This window comes from Calonectris borealis, chromosome 2 (assembly GCF_964195595.1).
Source record: "Calonectris borealis chromosome 2, bCalBor7.hap1.2, whole genome shotgun sequence".
NCBI lineage: Eukaryota > Metazoa > Chordata > Aves > Procellariiformes > Procellariidae > Calonectris > Calonectris borealis.
In genome coordinates, this window is record NC_134313.1 from 5,467,507 (window position 1) to 5,490,364 (window position 22,858).

Genomic DNA, 22,858 nt, shown 5'->3' on the forward strand with positions numbered 1-22,858 from the left:
ACACAGGATTCGAGGTGCGGCCTCACCAGTGCTGAGTACAGGGGCACGATCACCTCCCTACTCCTGCTGGCCACACTAGTTCTGATACAGGCCAGGATGCCGTTGGCCTTCTTGGCCACCTGGGCACACTGCCAGCTCATGTTCAGCCAGCTGTCAACCAGCACCCCCAGGTCCTTTTCCTCTGGGCAGCTTTCCAGCCACTCTTCCCCAAGCCTGTAGCGTTGCATGGGGTTGTTGTGGCCAAAGTGCAGGACCCGGCACTTGGCCTTGTTGAACCTCATACAGTTGGCCTCAGCCCATCGATCCAGCCTGTCCAGGTCCCTCTGCAGAGCCTTCCTACCCTGCAGCAGATCAACACTCCCGCCCAACTTGGTGTCATCTGCAAACCTACTGAGGGAGCACTCGATCCCCTCGTCCAGATCATTGATAAAGATATTGAACAGGACTGGCCCCAAAACTGAGCCCTGGGGAACACCGCTCGTGACCGGCCACCAACTGGATTTAACTCCGTTCACCACAACTCTCTGGGCCCGGCCGTCCAGCCAGTTTTTTACCCAGCGAAGAGTGTACCTGTCTAGGCCGTGAGCCGCCAGCTTCTCTAGGAGAATGCCGTGGGAGACAGTGTCAAAGGCTTTACTGAAGTCCAGGTAGACCACATCCACAGCCTTTCCCTCATCCACCAGGCGGGTCACCTGGTCATAGAAGGAGATCAGGTTGGTCAAGCAGGACCTGCCTTCCATGAACACGTGCTGGCTGGGCCTGATCCCCTGGTTGTCCTGGACATGGCTTCTGATCGCCCTCAAGATGAACCGCTCCTGTCCCTGCCCACGCTGAGTCAGAGCTGCCGCTCGTCAGGAGCTCACTCCTCCGGCTCGGAGGGGGTGGGGAGCGCTGGGGCACCCTCTCTCTCCCTGCGCTTTTGCCCTCGCGGGTTTTGCCGTGGTTTTGCCGCTTTAGGAAGGGTCCCCCGGCGCGATCCTCCGCTCCGGAGCCCTTCGCCGCGGTGGCTTTATGCACCAATCAGTGTCACGTTTCGTTCTAAATGTAGAGCTGGTGAAAATCATTCATCAATTTGTAAATAATTATTTTTTCTGAGGTGAAACTTTTAATTAAAAAAGAGTGTATTTCAAAGCTTGCTATCGAATAGATTTATGATCAGTTTTGTTGGCAAGGTATCTTGAAATTCTTAGTATATTGTTGCCTGAAATCTTAGGCTAATAAGTATGTTTGCCTTCATAGCAGTTGGCTTTTAAGAGATTCTAAGAGCTGGTCTAGGAGTGTTTTGATACCTTGTTAGAAATATAATACTTATTAGCCCATACAAAATTCTTTCATGCTCTATCTCCCTTCCTTTTCTGTGGTCTTCATGGGCTACATTCCTTAAATCATTAAATATAGTTATATTATAAGAGAAAAGGCTTTCTGAATTTTAGTTGAATATTAATAAAAACTACTAAGTTTAGCTGATGTGTTTTCCAGTTTTCCAGGATATATGATAACTCATATGATTGTCTTCCCATTTGTAGCTACCCTATTCAGACATACCCCTTCTGATTTTTTTTTCATTTAGATGATCCTGATAGATTTTTCTGCAGTGGACCCACATGGAACAAATATGTTTTAATATCTAATATTAATAAATGCTCTTAATTGGAATATCATAGGGATTAAAATAAGAATTCTAACAATAAGGAAAACCCTGCTAATGCTGCATACTTCTCAAAGTAGTACAATGTGGACATGTTCCCTTTGTGCTCTGGTTGCTCTCAGGGTTGTTTTTTTTTTCTTGTTTTGTTTTGTTTTGTGTGTTTTTATTTTAATGTATAAGTCATTAAATAGCTAACCTGGAAAAGAACAACAGTGAAGGTAAAAAAAGAAGGTGAAGTGGAGTTTGACCTAGATGATATTTAAAGGTCCCTTATAACCCAAACCATTTTATGAAAATGCATGGATTATCATACGAGCTAATAGTCAAAATACAAACCTTTGGGTTGGATAACTGGAACTACTGTTGCTTGAATTTGAGATAGCATGATGCCTTATCTTTGCTGTTCTTATCCATGATGCCATCTAAAAGATGGATAGATATTACATCATATATTTAGCTTACTTTGATAAACCTATGCGAATCACTTTAATGTCTGTCCCTTAACAGTAGCCTATTAAAAAAATTGCTACTGAGCAGTCCAAAGCAGTTTTTGCACATGGATAAACAAATTTATGCACAGTAAGTTTTGACTAATTCTTAGTAAAGCTACATTGCACAGGCAGGGTGTTCTCACCTGCTTGTCCTGCTCTCCCCCAGTAACTGATAGAACAGGATATTCAATGCTTTGGCACTATGCTTGAGTAAAGATATAACACTGGAAAACACAGTGTTAGTCTTTCACTTTTAAATTCTTTCATACTGTCCATTGAGGAATGCTTGATCTGTGCTGGCTCTCTAAAGGTGGCTGGAAGCTGTAATCTGGCTGGCAAAGAGTTGTTCCATCAGATAGTTGGCAACCCTGATTAATTTAAGTAGACTGCAAGTTGTGTCGTTCTGAAAATTCATTAGGGGCTTTGTTGTATTTGTATCTTACACCTAACAAAACTCTAAATGCCTAGTCTTAAATGTGTAGTATATAACGTCTGATCACACACAGCTTTTTTATGTTCTTATACTGCCCAGTGATCTCACTGTAATTCCTTATTTAGAATTGCTAGATTTAGTGACTAAAGGCTGTATCCACATTAAGATGATGCAGTAGGAATAGATTGGTAGGTAGAAGCACTTGGTGCTAAAACTCTTACATTACCTTGTAGTGTGATTCAGGTGTTTTACCTGAGGCCTGACTTATTCTGGCCCTCTGGATAAAATATCCCCTCCGCATATGTCTCCCCTCCATATTTGTCTGAAGGGCTGCTTGTTGGTTCAGACTATTATGCTCCCGTTAAGGGTTGGAGGACATTACCTGTACTCTGGGATTGAAGTCCTTGATTTTGGTTTGTTTATTCCAAAAAGAATCTAGTTTGCATGCACTGAAATTGCTCTGCAAACCCAATTAAGTGGGGATGATGATGAGATTTGCTTCAAAACCATGCACCAAAACACAAGGTGTGGCAAAGTCCATCCTAACTGTTGCAGAAAGACTTACATCTAATGAACATTAATCATAAATGTGACAACTTGTGCTGTGGGTTGAGGGGGGGAAAGGCAATTTTTCATGCACTCCACACAAAAATTGATACATATTTTATTTAGCCACTAGTTCTTTTGCTTCTGTGTGAAGGTCACCAGAACCATCAAAATAATTTTCCCTGCCTTTAAATTTCCCTTCCTTTAAAATTTGCTTCCTTTAAAGCACTGAGAATTGTTTCTGTGAGTTGGATCATTCCTTCCACTACTTCAGTGGTAGCATCTCGTGTCATCTTCCAAAGAATAGTACCGTGGCCCTTGGGGAGCCAGTAGTACAGTGTGGTAACAGCAAGACATCTTCACCCAGTTTCCGGCAATCCTCTGCAGAAGTCAGTGGAGGCCTTGAGAATGTCGTGGTTTAACCCTGGCCAGCAACTAAGCACCACACAGCCGCTCAGTCAGTACCCCCCACCCCCGGTGGGGTGGGGGAAAAATTGGAAGGGTAAAAGTGAGAAAGAAACTCATGGGTTGTGATACAAAGAGTTTAATAATTAAAAAAAGAAATAATAATAATTTTTAAAAAAAAGTAAGGAAAAGAGGAAAAAAAAAACAAAGAGAGGAAAATAAAACCCAAGAAAGACAAGTGATGCAAATGAAAACCATTGCTCACCACCAACTGACTGAAGCCCATCCCATCCCTTAACAGTGGGTCCTTGCCAACCTCCCCCCCCCCCCCCCAGTTTTATTGCTGAGCATGATGTCATATGGTATAGAATATCCCTTTGGTCAGTTGGGGTCAGGTGACCCATCTGTGTCCCCTCCCAACTTCTTGTGCACCCCCAGCCTACTTGCTGGTGGGGTGGTGTGAGAAGCAGAAAAGGCCTTGACTGTGTGTAAGCACTGCTCAGCAATAATGAAAACATCCCTGTGTTATCAACCCTGTTTTTAGCACAAATCCAAAACATAGCCCCATGCTAGCTACTGTGAAGAAATTTAACTCTATCCCAGCCAAAACTGGTACAAATATATAGTATCAAACCAGTACAAATATACAGGCTTTGCCCACATGAAGTACATGAGTGTATGTGAATACATCTTTTGCCATAATCTGTAAAGGTTATTGACCTTTTAGGAAGTCTTGAATGCTCTTGTTTGATTGAGCTGATAATGTTGATGACGGTTGGTGATGGAAATATTAATTTCCTGAGAACTAGTAATCTTTCTTTTCACTTAATATTTTTTTTTTTGCATATGAGGTAAGTTAATTGTAAATTAAAAACTTAGGTTTTTTGACTAGTAAGCCTTCTGAATCAGAATCTTCAAATCTGATGTTTATCATGGTGTTGCACCTTTAAGGCTGAACTAAGGTGCATTTTAAAACCAGTTAGTGAAAGAAATTGGAAGTAAAGGAATACGGGAAATGCCCTTTGTTTTCTCATTTGGATACTTGTGAAGTTGGATTTTACTGAAGCAAAACCATTTCATGCTTCATCTTGTTCTTCTGGTTTCTTCTTTTGAGGAATGTGTCTGCACCAGGACCAGATTCAAGGTCATCCATGGAATTGGAATGTGGTACTAGCAAATATAATTTGATAGGAGCAATTTCCAAAGAGGAAATATGTTTGGGTTTTGTGTAATAACTCGGTGTTTCCCATATGTTTAAATACATGTGTCTGCTGCGATATATGAGATTTTACTTGTATTTAATTGGTGTTTGTAGATTGCAGTCGCTCTGCACAGCATAAAGGAATAAAATCCTGCTCTTCTTTGGACTTTGGATGTAAATCAAAATAATAACGAAATGTTAATAATAAATTGTGAATCTAGTTTTAATGTAACTTCATTATTTTAATTTTCTTGTTCTCTGACTTTTTGATTCAACAGTAATTTTCACGTTTTAATGGTTTGTGCTTAGAATGTAGCTTTGGTAGATTGAGAAACCCAAATATGCTGCAGTGTATTTATTTACCTTCAAGTTATACAAGCTTGTCAGCAATAAAAAGTACTACTAAGTTGTCATATTGTCTTTTATTGCTATACTATATGCCAGTACACAGGCTGCTAGTAAATACCAAACTGAGGACATTCCTCTAAGGATATCTATTTCTGTTAAGCTTTTTCTTGACTATTAAAATGTAAACCTTAGTTTCCATTCTGTCTTTGTTACACATGACAAATGTTTTATATATCTTTACATCAGTAGATGGTACAAAAGATGACTTCTCTATTTTTTATTCTTTTCCACAGTATATACTTGAAAAAGGAATCCTCAGGCCTCATACTGGAAGTTAGTTTAAAGATACTAAGCAGTTGATAGGGTCATTATCATGGAAAAGCACAAACTTTTATCTTTGTTCTTTTCTAATTTTGTAAATATTAAAACTAATTTTATATTATTAACTCTGACATCTCTGTTGTGATATTTCAAATGCAGTTACCTTCCTCTCCTGTGACTTTCACTGAGTTTTAGGTGTATTCTTGTTTGGGTTTTTTTGGCTTCTAGAGAAAAGTTTAGCAAAATAATCTTTACCTTTCGTTTTGCCTTTTTGTATAAAATGTTAATATTTGGGTTTGTGTCTTCTTTCTCCCTTTGATAATACAGCTATAGATGCGTTGGAATAAAATATAACGGTGGACAAGCAAAAGTAATTTAATTTATTCTGTTTCTAGATGGAATCAGTGTTAGTGGACTTCCTCTCTCCAGTCCTTTTCGGCAGGTTGTCAAACCAAGAGTAGAGACTAAACCTATTAATCCGCAAGAAAGCAGCAAAGTTGGTGACTTCAGTCATGTGAAGGTAAGTAAGTGCTATCAAAATAAGTAAAAGATGTAGTTTTCATTGTACTGTGTTACGGTTTGTTGAGTGATTAAAAAATAAGGTTTTCTTAGTCTCATAAATATTTCCCTTTGGTTTTTTTTTAGAACAGCTTGATGCTTTCTGTCTTTGGATTGTTGTATTAGAACAAACAAACAAGAAGGTGAAACAAGATCAGGCTAACAGTAGAAATTGTAAAGAGTTGGTTATCAGTATGGTACACTCAAGGAACTGTCAGTTCTTCACCTTATGTTGCTTTCTTACGCTGTATACTCTGTAGGAAGGTGCTTCTGTATGAATTCTTGGTTTTCGTACATTAAAATGTACGGAAGGATTTCTACCTTCTAAACATTTTGGGATCGAAGTCTTATCTTCACACTCCCAGTAGTAAGCCTTTTAGAGGTGTTCGTGTAAGTAATAAAACAGAATAGTTGAGAGAGCCAAAAGAAAAGTAAATAAAAGTAGCAAGATGAAAAAGCAACTGTGTAGGTAGAAGCTGCACTGTGCTTACTGAGAGTGAGTCTTCCCTGGAGAAAGCTACTATTTGTTTTTCTGATGAAGATCTTACCTGTTGAAGATGTAAACTTCTTGTTTTGAGCAGTGAAATAATAACAGCTTCATACTGGCCAGATTTGCAGAAGATATAATTTAAGATGAAAATAATGAAGATTGTAAAAAATGTACTGTAGCACTTCACTGGTCTCTTCCATAGCTTTCGTGAATGTTTTGCATGCCTTGTACTATTTGATATGTTTCCTACATGAATCTGTGTTCTGCATTAGTGCATTCAGTCAGAATTTAGATCGAGTGTTGTACAATGCAATATTCGGCTTAGCATGTCTTTGGCTGAGAAGCAAACATAGGCTTTGCTTTTCTCAGTAACTTGCTTTGCATATGAATTTGCTTTCTTCCCAGTGAGATTATTTACAATTCTATTTTATCAATAAACAGGTGAAGCTATTAATTTTTAAGTATGTTTCTTTTGGACCATTAGCACTGCTAATTCATCATCATTTGATTCTGCAGTACAAAAAAGATGATGACAGCATATGAAAGATGATAAAAAATTAGTAAAGCCTTTCTTTGTATTTTATGAGATAGCAAGGTGTTTCCCAATTGCTTATAAATATAAATCAGCATGACTGAGGAAACAATTTGATATTTAAGTGGGTAAAATGTCCAGCATTAATTTTTAAGCTTAGAACTTTGTGTAGAATGTCTGACCTACAGACACTTCTGACTTATGGAAGCAAGGGGAATGTTATTTTGAAATCGGACTAAAAATCCAGAAATGCAGAATTTCTTTGCACCAAATACGTGAAAAAACCTTTTGGTGCACTTTTTGCTTGTCAGCCAGTTGTCCTGGCAACCAAGAAGTTGCAGGTTTACAATGATCTATATATTACAAGGATGTTGGAGAGCTGTAAAGCAAGAACGTGGTTTTTAACAGTGTATAGTGAAACAGTTTGGTAGGAATGCACATGCTTTATTCTGTTGTTAGGTTTATGGAATGAATTTTGATTTAATTAATTGGTATTTTGTGATGGAAGGACCTTGCAGGTGATCAAAACTATGTTCAATAGAGAATACACATTCCAATAGCATCAAGGGGTTCCTTGCTCAGTAAATTTATCTGTGTATTGAGCCTGATTTGTATGACTGCTGTACAGCTCCCATAGCATGCCTGAAATTAACAATCTACTGTGTTAACGTCTATTCTAAAACAGGTTTAACCAACAGGCTTAATCACTAACCTTGCACTTTTGTAATGTTCGAAGAGATGATTTATAGAGGGGGAAAATTAAAAATCAGGGTGTTATAATATCCAACAGGATAAAGCTCTGGAGGAAGTCTACAAAATTATATTTCTAATTACTTAAATTATTATCATTCTGATCATGTATTTGCAGACAACATCCATGATAGGAAAAATATGACTTGTATTTTTCCAATATTTATAAGATTGGTCTATTGTAGATGAGGAGAGAGAAAATCACAGTAAGGTATCACCTATCTATAGGGCGATTTACTGTCATGGCTCATTCCATTTTAACAAATGTCCATTTCTATAACTTCCATTTCTATTTACCACGTTAATATAATCATAAATAATAATCTTATCCCAGTTTGTTCCAATTAAACTACTATAAACCAATAATTTGATCTATCTGGATTAAAAATGCTTATGAAGTTCAGAATTATTTAGAATATCTTAGAAGTATTTTTCGATTCACCAGACTATCCACATAATTAAGTCTCTATGTATATGGACATACATAGTTGGTACTGGGCAAATGACCAGAAGAAATCACCTGTCATAACTGAAGAGGTTGCATTTGTCTATTTAGATGACCACATTACATCTGACTGCTAGTTGTTCTGTGATAAGGTATTATATCCAGCTTTGTCCCCTGCTGTCTACTTCTGTTTAATACTGTCTGAAGTAAGACAGTATTAAACTGGTAAGAACCACCAGTAGATTAAAATAAAAGCTAGGCAAATTCCAAATAAACTGTCAGGCAGTTATTGTAAATAATTGAGTCAATTAAGCATTTAAAGATATAATTAGAATGTGTTCTGGTCCAGTTTTCTTGGCTGGGTTCTGAGGAATTTGCTGTATTTTTGGTTTTGACTTGCTTGGTTTTAGACTGGGTATCTTTCAGAGTACATGAATATGTGTTCATTGTCAAATGCAAATGCTTTTGCTCAGTAAGAACATGGTTGTCTAAAATGTAGCAAGCTGGGATATATACAAGAGAGATGATCCAAGGTTTCCTTTGAACCTGAGTCTCAAAATATTTGATATTTATGAATCTTTTTTAGTTCCCTAGAACCTCCTTAAAAGATACTTCAGTTTCTGTTGCTGCAGAACAATTCAGCACTTGTGGACTATGGCCTGTGTCCTGCACAGTGCCATTTGGGACGATTGCTTGATTACGTTTTAAGGTTTATCTTGTAATAGTCAAGCCAATTAAAGTAGTTTGACAAAGACTAATGTAAGAAGCAAGTGGGAGTTTTTAAGTTGAGAAACAAGATTGATTTTAAGGATCACCTCCTCCAAGCTCAGGAGCAATGCATCCCAACAAAGAGGAAGTCAGGCGAGAATGCCAGGAGGCCTGCATGGATGAAGAAGGAGCTCCTGGACACAAAAAGGAAGCCTACAGAGGGTGGAAGCAAGGACAGGTAGCCTGGGAGGAATACAGAGAAAGTCCAAGCAGCCAGGGATCAGGTTAGGAAAGCTAAAGCCCTGATAGAATTAAATCTGGCCAGGGATGTCAAGGGCAACAAGAAAAGCTTCTACAGGTATGTTGGGGATAAAAGAAAGACTAGGGAAAATGTGGGCCCTCCCCAGAATGAAATGGGAGACCTGGTTACCCGGGATATGGAGAAGGCTGAGGGACTTAATGACTTTTTTGCCTTGGTCTTCACCAGCAAGTGCTCGAGCCTCACCGCCTAAGCCGCAGAAGGCAAAGGCAGGGACTGGGAGAATGAAGAGCCACCCACTGTAGGAGAAGGTCAGGTTTGAGATCACCTAAGGAACCTGAAGGTGCACGAGTCCATGAGACCCGATGAGATCCATCTGCGGGTCCTGAGGGAAGTGGCAGATGAAGCTGATAAGCCACTATCCATCGTATTTGAGAAGTCGTGGCAGTCCGGTGAAGTTCCCGCTGAGTGGAAAAGGGGAGGCATAACCCCCATTTTTAAAAAGGGAAAAAAGGAAGACCCAGGGAACTACAGGCCTGTCAGTCTTAACTCTGTGCCTGGGAAGTTCATGGAACAGATCCTCCTGGAAGCTATGCTAAGGCATGTGGAGGACAGGGAGGTGATTCGAGACAGCCAGCGTGACTTCACCAAGGGCAAGTCCTGCCTGACCAACCTAGTGTCCTCCTATGATGGAGTGACTACATTAGTGGACATGGGAAGAGCTACAGATGTCGTCTGTCTGGACCTCTGTAAGGCCTTTCACATGGTCCCCCACAACATCCTTCTCTCTAAACTGGAGAGAGATGGATTTGATGGGTGGACTGTCCGGTGGGTGAGGAATTGGTTGGACGGTCACATCCAGAGGGTTGTGGTCAACGGCTCAATGTCCAGATGGAGATCAGTGATGAGTGGTGTCCCTCAGGGGTCTGTATTGGGACCAGTACTGTTTAATATCTTCATCAATGACATAGTGGGATCAAGTGCACCCTCAGCAACTTTGCAGGTGACACCAAGCTGAGTGGTGCGGTTGACATGCTTGAGGGACGGGATGCCATCCAGAGGGACCTGGATAAGCTCGAGAAATGGGCCCATGTGAATCTCATGAGGTTCAACAAGGCCAAGTGCAAGGTCCTGCACCTGGGTCGGGCAACCCCTGGTATCAATACAGGCTGGGGGATGAAGGGATTGAGAGCAGCCCTGCCGAGAAGAACTTGGGGGTACTGGTGGACGAAAAGCTGGACATGAGCCGGCAGTGTGCGCTCGCAGCCCAGAAGGCCAACCGTATCCTGGGCTGCATCAAAAGAAGCGTGGCCAGCAGGTCGAGGGAGGTGATTCTGCCCCTCTACTCTGCTCTCATGAGACCCCACGTGCAGTACTGTGTCCAGCCCTGGAGCCGTCAGCACAAGAAAGACATGGACCTGTTGGAGCGGGTCCAGAGGAGGGATGGAATACCTCTCCTATGAAGAAAGGCTGAGAGAGTTGGGGTTATTCAGCCTCGAGAAGAGAAGGCTTCAGGGAGACCTTATTGCGGCCTTTCAGTACTTAAAGGGGGCTTATAAGAAAGATTTAGCAAGAGGTGTCTGTTGTAAATATTCAGGAGCAGTAGTTATTTTTCAATCCTGCATGCTGTACATAAGCTAGTCTTCAAATAAAGGTGAATTTTTGCAAATGAAAATTAATGTAAATCAATGCTTCTCTTGTTGCTGATTCTGAAATGTCCTTGTTCAGATATTTACAAGTCTTAGTGCTTAAACCTTCCCTCCCTACTTGTTTGCCTTATAATTTTTGTGCTTCAGTCTTAGATATTGCCAGTATTGCAGTTGAACTTCTCTGCAATCTACGTTTTCAATTTTGCTACAGGCTGTCTTCTAATAAACCAGTCACTGGCTTCTGGAAATGACTGTTATAATGATCTCATAAATTCAGTATTAAAATTGCTTTATGACCTCATCATAAAGCTTGCTTATACCCTCAAGCTGAATAGAATATCATGGTGTAATATTATGTTCAGATGTACTCTTTTCTACTGTTCACTACTGAGTAGTTGTGGTAAGCATTGTCTAAAACCCTTGGTCGTTCTAGGGTGCATCTGTACGGCAGAGTGAGTTAGCCCCTGCTTAGCTCTGCATTGCTGTGGTTATACTGGTATGTGAAATAATAGTCTATTTTAAGGCTGAATCTGTTACTTTTTGAGTAACACTGCAGTGTGTGTTTAGATACTCAACTATTCTATTTCTTAATGCAAAAGCTGCAGAGAGAAATTTAAACAAATATCATAATCTCTCAGCAAACAATGTGTTATTTTTAACCTAGGGAATTCTGTACTGGTTTTCGTGCTTGGAAGCTGAGATTATTTGGCTTAGTCTAGTTCTTGTCAGTGATGGAAGAAACACACTCTTACTCCATGCCACATATTATGGACTTGAGGCTTAGAGATCAGTCTGTTCCATGGAAATTTGGTCCTTAAAGTCACAGTGATTACCATCACGTAATGATAATTCATTGGTAGTTCCTTTTTGTCACAAGGTCAAAAGGAGAATTACTCATCAAGTTATCTCAGTTTTACATAATGTCCATGGTTTCTTTGGAAAAAATCTTCTGGGATTAAGAAATGCTACATGACCCTAACTGGACAAAAGACCAAATCAAGAGTTGAAATGGAGAAGTTTTTTAAAAAAAACTTTGAAGCATATTGTGGGTTTCTTAAAATCTTGGTTTAAGCTGTTAAACATAGAAATTGAGGCCAGTTGTATGGCAGACCGAGGGCTGGTTTATAATTTATAAGGGCCTCGGCTGACTTATTTATTTGTTTTGAAACTTGTATGTTCAGGAGAATTTGCCTCTGCATACTGAACATGAGCTGTAATTCTAGAGATTCAACTGCAGAAATTGGAGAGATTTAAGTATCTCATGGAACTACTCTGTTCCTGCATTATCAGTAAATGGTAGAAAGTGTTAAAATATGGCATGTAGGGCTAATCTAATTTAATACACCATCTTTAGTGTATCTTTTCTGATTTAGTCAGCAGTGTATTAAAATGAGATACAGACCTTAATTGGATTTTTTCCATGCAGTTCTCAGACTCTGCTCTTCTAGTATGGAAGTATGCTTTTAATTGAGGTAAACTTTATATTGTTGATGCTTTAAGCTCAAACTCCTTTTACCCATAAGCCTTAAATCTATTCTAAGTTTAAGCCCTTAAACAGAACAAGTTGGATTTTTTTTTTTTTTTTAACTTTTGAATAATTCTGGATCCTGCTGGAGTTAGTGGGGATGTTGAATCTACAGAGCACAATTGAAATTTAGATTCTTTCTTTTTGGTTGACTAAATGTGAATTTAGGAATGAGATCTTAGGCACAAACATATAACCCTAAGTTAGATGTTCTACTTTCACACTGTCCTATTTTGGAATTCAATACTATGCTTGTAAATCCTGTGGCCCTGAGTTCTCCTTCAGTATTAAACATGTCAAGTCTTATGAAGAAAAAAAAAAGGAAGATACAAGTCTCTGTTTCCCTCATAACTTTCAAGCCTGTAAAAGAGAAGATAAAAAAATCCCAAAGCTCTTTCACTTCCCAAGTTGATTTTTATCAAAATAATATGTATTTATTTTTTATAATTAATTGACATTTGTGAGAGAAGTACCAGAAAGCCAATCATATTTCCTGAAGTCTACTCAGATTGGAGCCGTGAGCCAAATCAACTTTTGCCAGGTCAGCAAGGTATTTTTTGTTGCCTTCCTAGTCAATAAAGTGGATGATAAAAGTAGAGTTGTTCTGCAAAAACGAAAGAGCACTGGGTTCTTGGTAGTTGGTACCTGCCTGGCAAAATTTGATTATGATCTGTATTTGGACCAAAACCTGCAGTTTTTGAGTAGTCTGGGTCTAAACGCTCTTCCCTGCCCAGTTTGGCATTGCTTATATTCCTTTAAGTGCTTTTTGGGTTAGTCAACTAACTACTTGTTCTCTGTGAATTGTTCCTCTTCTGTGAATTGTTCCATCAAGAAATGAACACTTTGTTGTGCCCTAGAGACGACTGTACTTCAGAACACGAAGAAAATATTTTACTAAAGCTATTCTCTAGAGCCATGGGAAAAATAAATTTTCTACTTCCCCCTGAATTTGAATAATTCAATTCATTCATCTCATCTGGTATTTTACATTCAGTATTATCATTGTAGTAGCTGCAATTTCAATTCAACACGTTTTACAACTTGAAGTACTTCCTATTTTTGCCATTTTATTTGACATGAAAGAAGCATTAAAAATTTTGTAAAGTATCGGTAGAAAAATTTTGGATAGATTCACTATCTGCCTGTCAAAAGCACCATTTTCTCCAGACTTTTTTCATTGTCACTCAGTAAACAGGAGATGATAGTCTACTTATACCCAAACAAATGTCTCATCAAGGGTAATTGCAGCAGGTACAATCTACTATATAAACCACACTTCATCTATCTTTCTTTCTTGTGTAAAGGTGAACAAAGAAAAATTAAAGTTGACATCAACACAATAAACAGAGCTTATGTGAAAGTAATAGACTCTGCTTCTTTCCCCGAGGAGTGATCCATGGCCGTCGCTGGCCTTGTTACTCAACTACAGTAAAATCTTGTTGCTATAGTTAGGACATGTCAGTATCTCTTGAGATGAACAATTTCTGGTAGTTTTTCATCAGGTTGCCAGACTACATTTAAGTCATTAATACAGTTAGTGAGTATCAACAGCAGACATCATCCATATGTATCTGTTACCTATGTTCAGAGTGTTCCAATGCTGTCACATTGGAAATATTTCAGACAAAAGGAGTTCCCTCTGAGCAGCTGTTGTGACTTAGAAGGTAATGGTAGATGAACCCATTTGGGGATGGGGTTACCCCGAGATCACCGTAAAGTCCGAAAATTACTTTGGACTGTTTATCATGGTAATGCCTAAGAAGTGCTGTCTACAAATAGAACAGCAATAGGTGGTTACTTCCATAATGACATTATGATAAGAAAGCAGAAAATCTTAATATTGAAGTGGGCTTATGTAGGAGAGCATAGGCTGTATAGAAAGTGAAGGAAAAACTGGAGGTGAAGGTGACTGGGTTAAAGTAATGGAGAAAAACAAAAGATGGGCTTATGTGAACACTTGCTGAGGTGGAAACTTGAAGGAGAGAGAGGGTTGGAACAAACATTTAGAATAGAGTGGTGAAAGTCCAGTCAGCTCTGTAAGAAATTTTAAGAATAATTAGAAATTGAGATATTTGTGTGAATGCTCAGCTTGCATTGGATGATACATTTCCTTACAACAGCTTTTCCAGAAGACAGAGATCACCTGTAGCCTAGACCTCTCAGAATGTAAACTGCTATGTGCCACATCGTCAAGTGCCATAAATTCAGGATACCTTGGATATATATATTTCAATTTTGCCCTTGTGAGTTCTTGCATGTTTAGTTTTCCTCTTTTAACGAGAACAGATGAGGTAGGTCAGACATGCGGTTTAGACCAAAGACCACTCTTTATTTCAGGTGCCTTATTTATTTGTTTCTCAATCTTTGTACATTTTTACTGCTCTTGATGTTGATCCTCTGGCAATCAAGCAGGGTCCTCATGAGTACTCCTCATGATTGCTTCTGCCAAATGGGGAATGTTTCAGCACCAAGAGTTAGGAATACAGTTGATCAGCCCTCTGAAGATTTGCTCTACTTATCAGACTTAGTTCACCACAATGAATTGCCAGTACTCAGCCTCCCTGCTCGCACTTTGGATTTCGTCTGAATGTCCAATTTAAAGTGTTTTTTCATCTCCTCTGCAGGTGGATTTTGATTCATTGTACGTGCTTCTAAAATGAGAGTGTATTGTCCAAGTCTGAATCAGAAGCCCTGTAGCATATTGGGTATCATGCTATGCTTCAGCTAATAAATCCTTTCTTTCAGCAGTGCTTATTTTATTCATAGTGCTATACTTCTTTGACTACATGTCTTCCAGTTCTTAACTGACTCATGTTCAGTCATATGAGGTTCTGGACAGAGTGAGCTCAAGTATGTTTATGAAAAAGCTATAGGTAAGATTTAAAAGATCTGTTTTACCCCTAAGCGCAGAAAATCTGACTCTGCAACGCAAGAATTCTTCCAGAATGACTTATCTGAAAATGTGGGAGAGACTTGCATTCTGTTGTAAGTAGAGACTCTTTCAAGCATTTGATATTTAGATTTCAATTATAATAGAAATTCTGGATATTCTGGATATTATATTAACTTTATGGCCAAATGTATTTCCACACTTCATCCTTACATGGGTATTGATAAACATTTTGCCGTGCTCATTTTTACTAGACTCGTGATGATAATTTCTACTGTTTTAACTTAATCAGAAGTGCGGAATTGGCTGGGAGGAAGGCAGCTGCTCTGGCAGGAAGACACCATAGCAGAAGATGAAATGCACCAGAAAATAGAACTTGGGAGACCAAGTGATAGGGCAGCTCTTATCAGCTGGAAGGTTCTCCAGTGCCTACATAAATTGATCCAGTGAAGTTGTCCATGTGCTTTTGAAAGCATAATCAAGATTTTAATTCAACCTATGTCAGTGTGAAATTAAATGCAGAGAGTGTCATACAGGTGCTGTCTTACTACAGTTAACTGTAACTTACCTTAAGGATGTTATTGTTCCTGACATGACAAGGTAATGCCATTTAATGAACAGTATCAGAGAGAATTTTATTCAAATCTGTAGATCTATGCAGAGAAGAAAATATTTACAATATAAGATTAGAGTTTCAATGTAATGTATATCTTGGTGTATATCAAACAGTTGGAGAAAAGTTGAAGTGTATTAAAAGTAATTTTTTGGATTTGGGTTATTCTTTTCTGTAAAGCAAAATTCTGAATACAAGGAATAGATGGAGTCATGGTTTTGTTTTCATTACTGTTATTTCATCCGTTTCAAAATCTTGTTGCTACTTAGTATGACACAAAGTTGTCCTGAATTGAGTATCTGTACATTCTGTTTAGTAGCTTTGTGTTTGTGAGTTGTTCCATGTAAGTTCAGTAAAATTCATGGCTGCATTTTCATTTTTAGCTAGATATTAAAATCTTAATAATTTTAAATGTGCTGTGATACAATCAATATTCTAAGAACTTGCCTGAACAAATTTTGTTTTACCATAATTGAACTTGTGCAATTCCATAGGTGCCTTAGCAACATTAAGGGCATTCCATCTGCAATTCTCCAGCTCGCCTTTCACCTACAGCTTAATTTACCCTTTTCTTCCTCCATTTCTTCTCTTTTCATCTTGTAGGTTTTAATTTATAACTCCATAGTAAGATCTCTTCACCCTTATCCTCATAGCTGTTAGTTTATAACTTTAGAGCCTAGTAGATAACATAGTAGGTAAATCACATATGAAATAAATACTACTCCTATCTTGTTTACTTTTTAGTATCTCTTTGCTTCTTGTTTTGCCCCTGAAAATAAGGGAGACTACTTTCTTATAGCTCTGGAAAACTGCTACCTGGAGGAAATATTTTTTCTAACTTCTGAGTGATTTAGTCAAAAATGTAAGTTTACATGCAGCATCGTGAACATACATTATATTTCCTTTGACTTAGATCCTAATAATGATGTATTACTGTTTTAAATCTTCCCCTGAACAATAACAAATGGCCTACCTCAAAAAATCATTCTGATGTGATAGACTTACCAAATGAGCTTGTAAACAGTCATTTAGGATAAAAATGATGTGTTCTTCAGAAGAGTAGTTTGTAAGAGAGGAGGCATGCTCTCCAAATTATGGTAACTGGAACAGTTACTCCATAAATGTAATAACCACCTTTGATGCTGTGCAGGAATGGCATCCTGATCATCTTCACATACAAAACCACCTGTTTAGGCTTTCATTTCATTCATAGTTAGTGGTAGTGAACAGTGTCTCCATCCTAGTTGTATTCATTTGTGTAGCTGCTGATATTAGCACATTCTATTTACGCTTCTTGTCTAGAGCCAAATACGAGTAGCCTCTTTGAATATGTCGAAGCAGACGTGGATGAGAAAGGGTAATTTAGGTTCTTTTTCCTCTATTTGGAGCATTTTGTTCTGATCACTAAAATTTAGTTCTTACATTATGAAATGGTTAAGTTCAAAATGTAATGATCTAGAAATTTGCTGCTGAAGTTGGTTTCAACCTTACATTACATTTTTGCTTAAATATTGCTCATCCTGCATGTGATAATCTCTTCTTGCCAAATGTTTGATGGAACTTTTTTGAGATTCTGTAAATTTTATCAATTTAATCTTTTCTTGTGGTCTTCTAACCTCAGGGACCCAGTGCATTGACAAATAATGATAAGTGCCATGTACCATATGCAGGACTTAGCAGCATATCCTTGATTAGTTTGAAATTGCTCAGTTTTTATTCTGTTCTTTTTAAAAATATAGATCAGTTCTTTTTCTATCAATTTGAGAATAAATACATCTTCAAGCAAATTCCGTTTCTGAAGTTTTAAATTAACTTTCTTCTTGAAATATTCTTGATTTCTCCATCACAGGCACAGATCATACTTATGTATGGAGGTTTGTTCTGGTTTTGGGGCAACTAGCCAAAGGAGTTAAAGTGCATCTTCATAAAAAAGAAGAATCTTTAGACTGCAGATCTTCTGTTTAGTTAAATGTGGCATTCTTAATAGCTACCTTACTCAGGAGTATGAGAAAGAGAATAAAGTTTGGTAATTTATCACTGTGGGGACTTCAGAAGAGTAGGTCAAGTGTGGTAGTTTTCCGCAGAAGAAATTGGAAACTGAATGTGATAGCTGTAATTGATGCCAAGCCATTTTTGAAAGGGCACATCAGAATCTACTTTACCAACTTCGTTTCAGCTAGGGAAACGACTGGATAATCCATCACAGCAAGCTCCCCGTTTACTGTTTATGGGATAAAACATGTTTTAAATGTCATAGTTTGCAATTTCTTACTAAGATGGTTTGTACTAATATTCTCATTAAGGGATTGCTTAAGAGAATTCCAATTTTATTTATTTATTTGTTTAAGGCTTTCTACTGCTCTCAGTGAAAACGGGCCTAAAATCTCAAGTTTTAATGCAGGTTTATATTGTAATATAGTACTAAGAATAATGTTGTGCTAACTTTATCATTGATCAGTGTCAAAGGCTGACTCTTTGTTAGGGTGAGTAGGACAAGTTTGGCTTTAAAAGCCTTAGATTTCCAGGATATGAAAATTATCTAAAATTGTCAAAAGTAGGGGAGAGGAAAATCCTGTTACAAGAGGGGAAAAAAGCGAGACTTAAATAAATAAATGCAGTTTTTAATATTGTGTTACATGAAATAGATCCAAGTTATAACTTATATTTCATTGGCCATTTTATGAAACTGTTTTCTATGCGTTGTCATTAAACTGCTGTTCTTGCTGTATATTGCAGTGACTGATGATGTGAGAGAGGAGAAACAGGTGATGAAAAAAATTCTTATATGAAGAGGGGAAAGTGCAGGAATTGGGAGATGCTGATCAAATAGAGTGTAATTTCTTAGATTTTTCTCTATGATTGGTTTAGACCTGATTAGGTGTAAAATTATAGTAAATTAAATTTCTAATGTTACTGTGTTTAAATGGGATAAAAATCTTGTTCTCTGGTGGTAGAAGATGTAGAGAAAAGTACTATGATTATTACTGTGGAAAAATTAATCCTTTGCACTGGTGCATATTGTTTGTGCCTAGAATATTTTCTATGCCCCTTGACTTAGACATCTGTAGTTTGACAATGTATTAGTATAAATATTACTGTTAAGTGACTTGGACGTACATCAACTGTAGCCGTTAAGTACAGTGAACATAATATATAATTCTCTGCAATTGTATTTGTAAAAGTGGAGAACTCATAATGACTAGCTAATTTTAAACCTGGGACTCTTAAAAATTATTATTGATTTAGCTGAAATAGGTCTGACAAGAGCAAAAAACGCAATTAAAATGCATGTTTTTTAATAAACTGATTCTCAGGGGCAAGGAGGCTTCTAGATTACTTCATGGTGGTAGCTAGTTTATATAAATTTTATTAAGTTTACTTTCAGTTATGTTATATCTTTGTATAAAATGACTAGCAAACTGAGAAGTACATTTCAAGTACTGTACAAGTAACTTTATTAGGATTAAGGCATTCTGTAAAACTCCACTCATTTTTTGTTAGGCACTATGCAAATGCAAGTAATAGACAGTTTTATTACTATTGCTGCCATTTGATCTAGTGGCTGACAGTCCAGAACAATGAGTAAATGACTTGCCCAAGATTGCACAAGATGTACAGTTAGGAATATTTCTGATATAACTACCAAATGTTCCTTACTGTGACCAGGGTGAGAAACAGGTGATGTAATCCTGTTTCTTAAGAACCAAAAAAAAAGTCTAAAATCCCACATTCTTCACTGCTGGAGAAATTCAACATGAGATTTTCTCCACTCAGTATCTTGATACTTTTTCCAAAAGCTATTTCTAGATTTCATCCTTTGCCCAATGCTTGTTTCCCATGGGTAATTATCTATGTCTATTTATTTTAATTCTTCCATGTTAATTTCTGTTTTGTCTTAATATATTTTTCTACCTCTTGCTTGGTCAGTGCAGTGCTGTGGTCGATCCAAACCCTCTCCCTGAGTTTATCTGATTGCTTGATAGCCACCTGTAGACTATAATGTTAGATCCTACTCCAGTCTAGGACGGGGGGAGCATAGCTACAAATGGAGATCAAATGAGTTGAAATACAAAAGATGGAATGTTATACAGATGCTGCGAATCCATTCTTGTAGCCTTGGTGAAAACTTCCCACTGATGATCCACCTAGTCTGATCCTGATAAATTTACTTCAGTGGTTCCCGTATCAAGCCAAGAATTCTGAACTGAAGCATTTTTGGAAGTCCTCCAATTTTATTAAAATATTTCAGTGGCAGAAAACTTTCTACATCCTTATAGCAGTTACTTTAATAGTGGCATACCCATGTCATTCAAGAGTGCATTTTACCATTATCCTTAATTTGTCCCACCTTCAGTTTCCACCACTGGGTTTTGAAGCAAGATACCTCCTGTCCTAGGTATCTTTTCTCGACTTATTGTAAGTGAGCTCATGTGAGACCAATTATTTTTAGAGTTTTATTTTGAACTTTTGTGTATGACAGAGATGTCAAATTCAGAAGGAGGGAGACCGCTACCTTTCCAGCACTATTATACAGCTCAGTGATTTCCCAAAAAGTGCTGGTTTTGCTGTTCAGGCTGTATCTCTGTAAAGTTTTAAAGTTTTACAAATTCTAATGAACATTTTTTAATGTTGTGGTTTTGAAACTAACCTTTCGGGTTTCCTTTGTGGTGGTACTGTCGTGCAACTATAATGCATAACTTCACCCAGATAATTTTTCTACTACAAAAGGAGTAAAATAGTTTGATTGAATCGTAACCATTCTTTGTACTTGCTATCCAAGCGTGAGTTATGATCTCCCAGTCTAGATGGAATGGAATTGCAATGTTAGGCGATCATTAGATTTTTAACTGAAAAATTAATTAAAAAAATAGTAATCGTATTATCATGATCTATGCCACTTAATTCAGTGAGTATTGCTCAGAGTTGAACTTGCTTGTTGTTGAACTTAAGAGAAGTCAGTTGAGAAAAAGAAAAAGCTGTCCCCAAATTTGAGCATTATATTTAACTATATTTAACTATATTTAACTGAATAATTTGACTATGATTTCTGTGGAGGAAAAAACCAAAAACCACACAAATCAAAAGACCTGATCCTCCGATGTTAGTGTAGTGGCAGCTCTGCTTACCTTACCTCTTTTGTGAAAGTCACTCGCTTTGAAAAGTCCCCATTGTAAAAGGTAACTCCTGTGGATATGCGAGTCACGGATAACAGTGGAAGCAGTATAACCAGTGGGGACCATTTCTAACCGTTACCTAGTAGCATTTTTTCAGTGCATATTTTGTCAGGACACTTGGCATTTGAATTTAAAAGCATGACAATTATATACTATGTGTAGCCAGGGGACCTTGTTCCCCCCTGAGAATAAGAAGTGATGACATAACTGTGCAAAATAAGACATGGCATCTCTTTGCCTGTGCAGTGCCAGGCTGAGTCCTGTTGGGTTGCATGTACATCACACTAGGCTCTCCTAGCTGTGTGTATTGAATCTGCCCTGGAACAGTAAGGTATAAGATAGGGTATTTATATTCCAAGAACAAACTTCTAGGGGATACTGGCTGAAAAAGAAAGGAAAAAGGAACGCAGACATCAACTTAATAATCTTGCTTCTGCATTCTGGACAAAATTTACAGATGCTTCTCTAACCTCTGTTATCATGATATCCATCTCACTCCAGGGAGGAATGTACAGGAAATCATAGAATCATAGAATCATTAAGGTTGGAAAAGACCTCTAAGATCATCGAGTTCAACCGTCAACCCAACACCACCATGCCCACTACACTATGTCCCTAAGCGCCTCATCTACACGTCTTTTAAATACTTCCAGGAATGGAGACTCAACCACTTCCCTGGGCAGCCTGTTCCAAGGCCTGACCACTCTTTCAGTAAAGAAATTTCTCCTAATGTCCAGTCTAAACCTCCCTTGGCACAACTTGAGGCCATTTCCTCTCGTCCTACCGCTAGTTACTTGGGAGAAGAGACCAACACCCACCTCGCTACAACCTCCTTTCAGGTAGTTGTAGAACGCGATGAGGTCTCCCCTCAGCCTCCTCTTCTCCAGACTAAACAACCCCAGTTCCCTCAGCCACTCCTCATCAGACTTGTGCTCCAGGCCCTTCACCAGCTTCGTTGCCCTTCTCTGGACACACTCCAGCACCTCCATGTCCTTCTTGTAGTGAGGGGCCCAAAACTGAACACGGCATTCGAGGTACGGCCTCACCAGTGCCGAGTACAGGGGCACGATCACCTCCCTACTCCTGCTGGCTGCACTATTTCTGATACAGGCCAGGATGCCATTGGCCTTCTTGGCCACCTGGGCACACTGCCGGCTCATGTTCAGCCGGCTGTCCACCAGCACCCTCAGGTCCTTTTCCTCTGGGCAGCTTTCCAGCCACTCTTCCCCAAGCCTGTAGCGTTGCATGGGGTTGTTGTGGCCGAAGTGCAGGACCCGGCACTTGGCCTTGTTGAACCTCGGCCCATCGATCCAGCCTGTCCAGGTCCCTCTGCAGAGCCTTCCTACCCTGCAGCAGATCAACACGTCCACCCAACTTGGTGTCGTCTGCAAACTGACTGAGGGAGCACTCGATCCCCTCATCCAGATCGTTGATAAAGATATTGAACAGGACCGACCCCAGTACTGAGCCCTGGGGAACACCGCTCTTGACTGGCCGCCAACTGGATTTAACTCCGTTGACAACAACTCTCTGGGCTCGCCCATCCAGCCAGTTTTTTACCCAGCGAAGAGTGTACCTGTCTAGGCCGTGAGCCACCAGCTTCGCCAGGAGAATTCTGTGGGAGGCAGTGTCAAAGGCTTTACTGAAGTCCAGGTAGACCACATCCACAGCCTTTCCCTCATGCACTAGGCGGGTCACCTGGTCATAGAAGGAGATCAGGTTGGTCAAACAGGACCTGCCTTCCATGAACCCGTGCTGGCTGGGCCTGATCCCCTGGTTGTCCTGGACATGGCTTGTGAGCGCCCTCAAAACGAACCGCTCCATAATCTTCCGTGGCACCGAGGTCAGGCTGACGGGCCTGAGGTTCCCCGG

The 22,858-nt window shown here is 38.9% G+C and overlaps 1 protein-coding gene across 17 annotated transcripts in view; it reads left to right on the forward strand.

Annotated features, from left to right (window-relative positions):
- The window catches only part of TRAPPC9 (trafficking protein particle complex subunit 9), a 542,043-nt gene that overhangs the window by 104,825 nt on the left and 414,360 nt on the right, over positions 1 to 22,858 (forward strand). For all 17 annotated transcript variants that reach the window (XM_075141098.1, XM_075141106.1, XM_075141108.1 and 14 more), the window contains one exon: positions 5,789 to 5,913. In XM_075141098.1, coding sequence (XP_074997199.1) covers positions 5,789 to 5,913 — 125 coding nt within the window. The remainder of the gene's footprint in view (positions 1 to 5,788; positions 5,914 to 22,858) is intronic.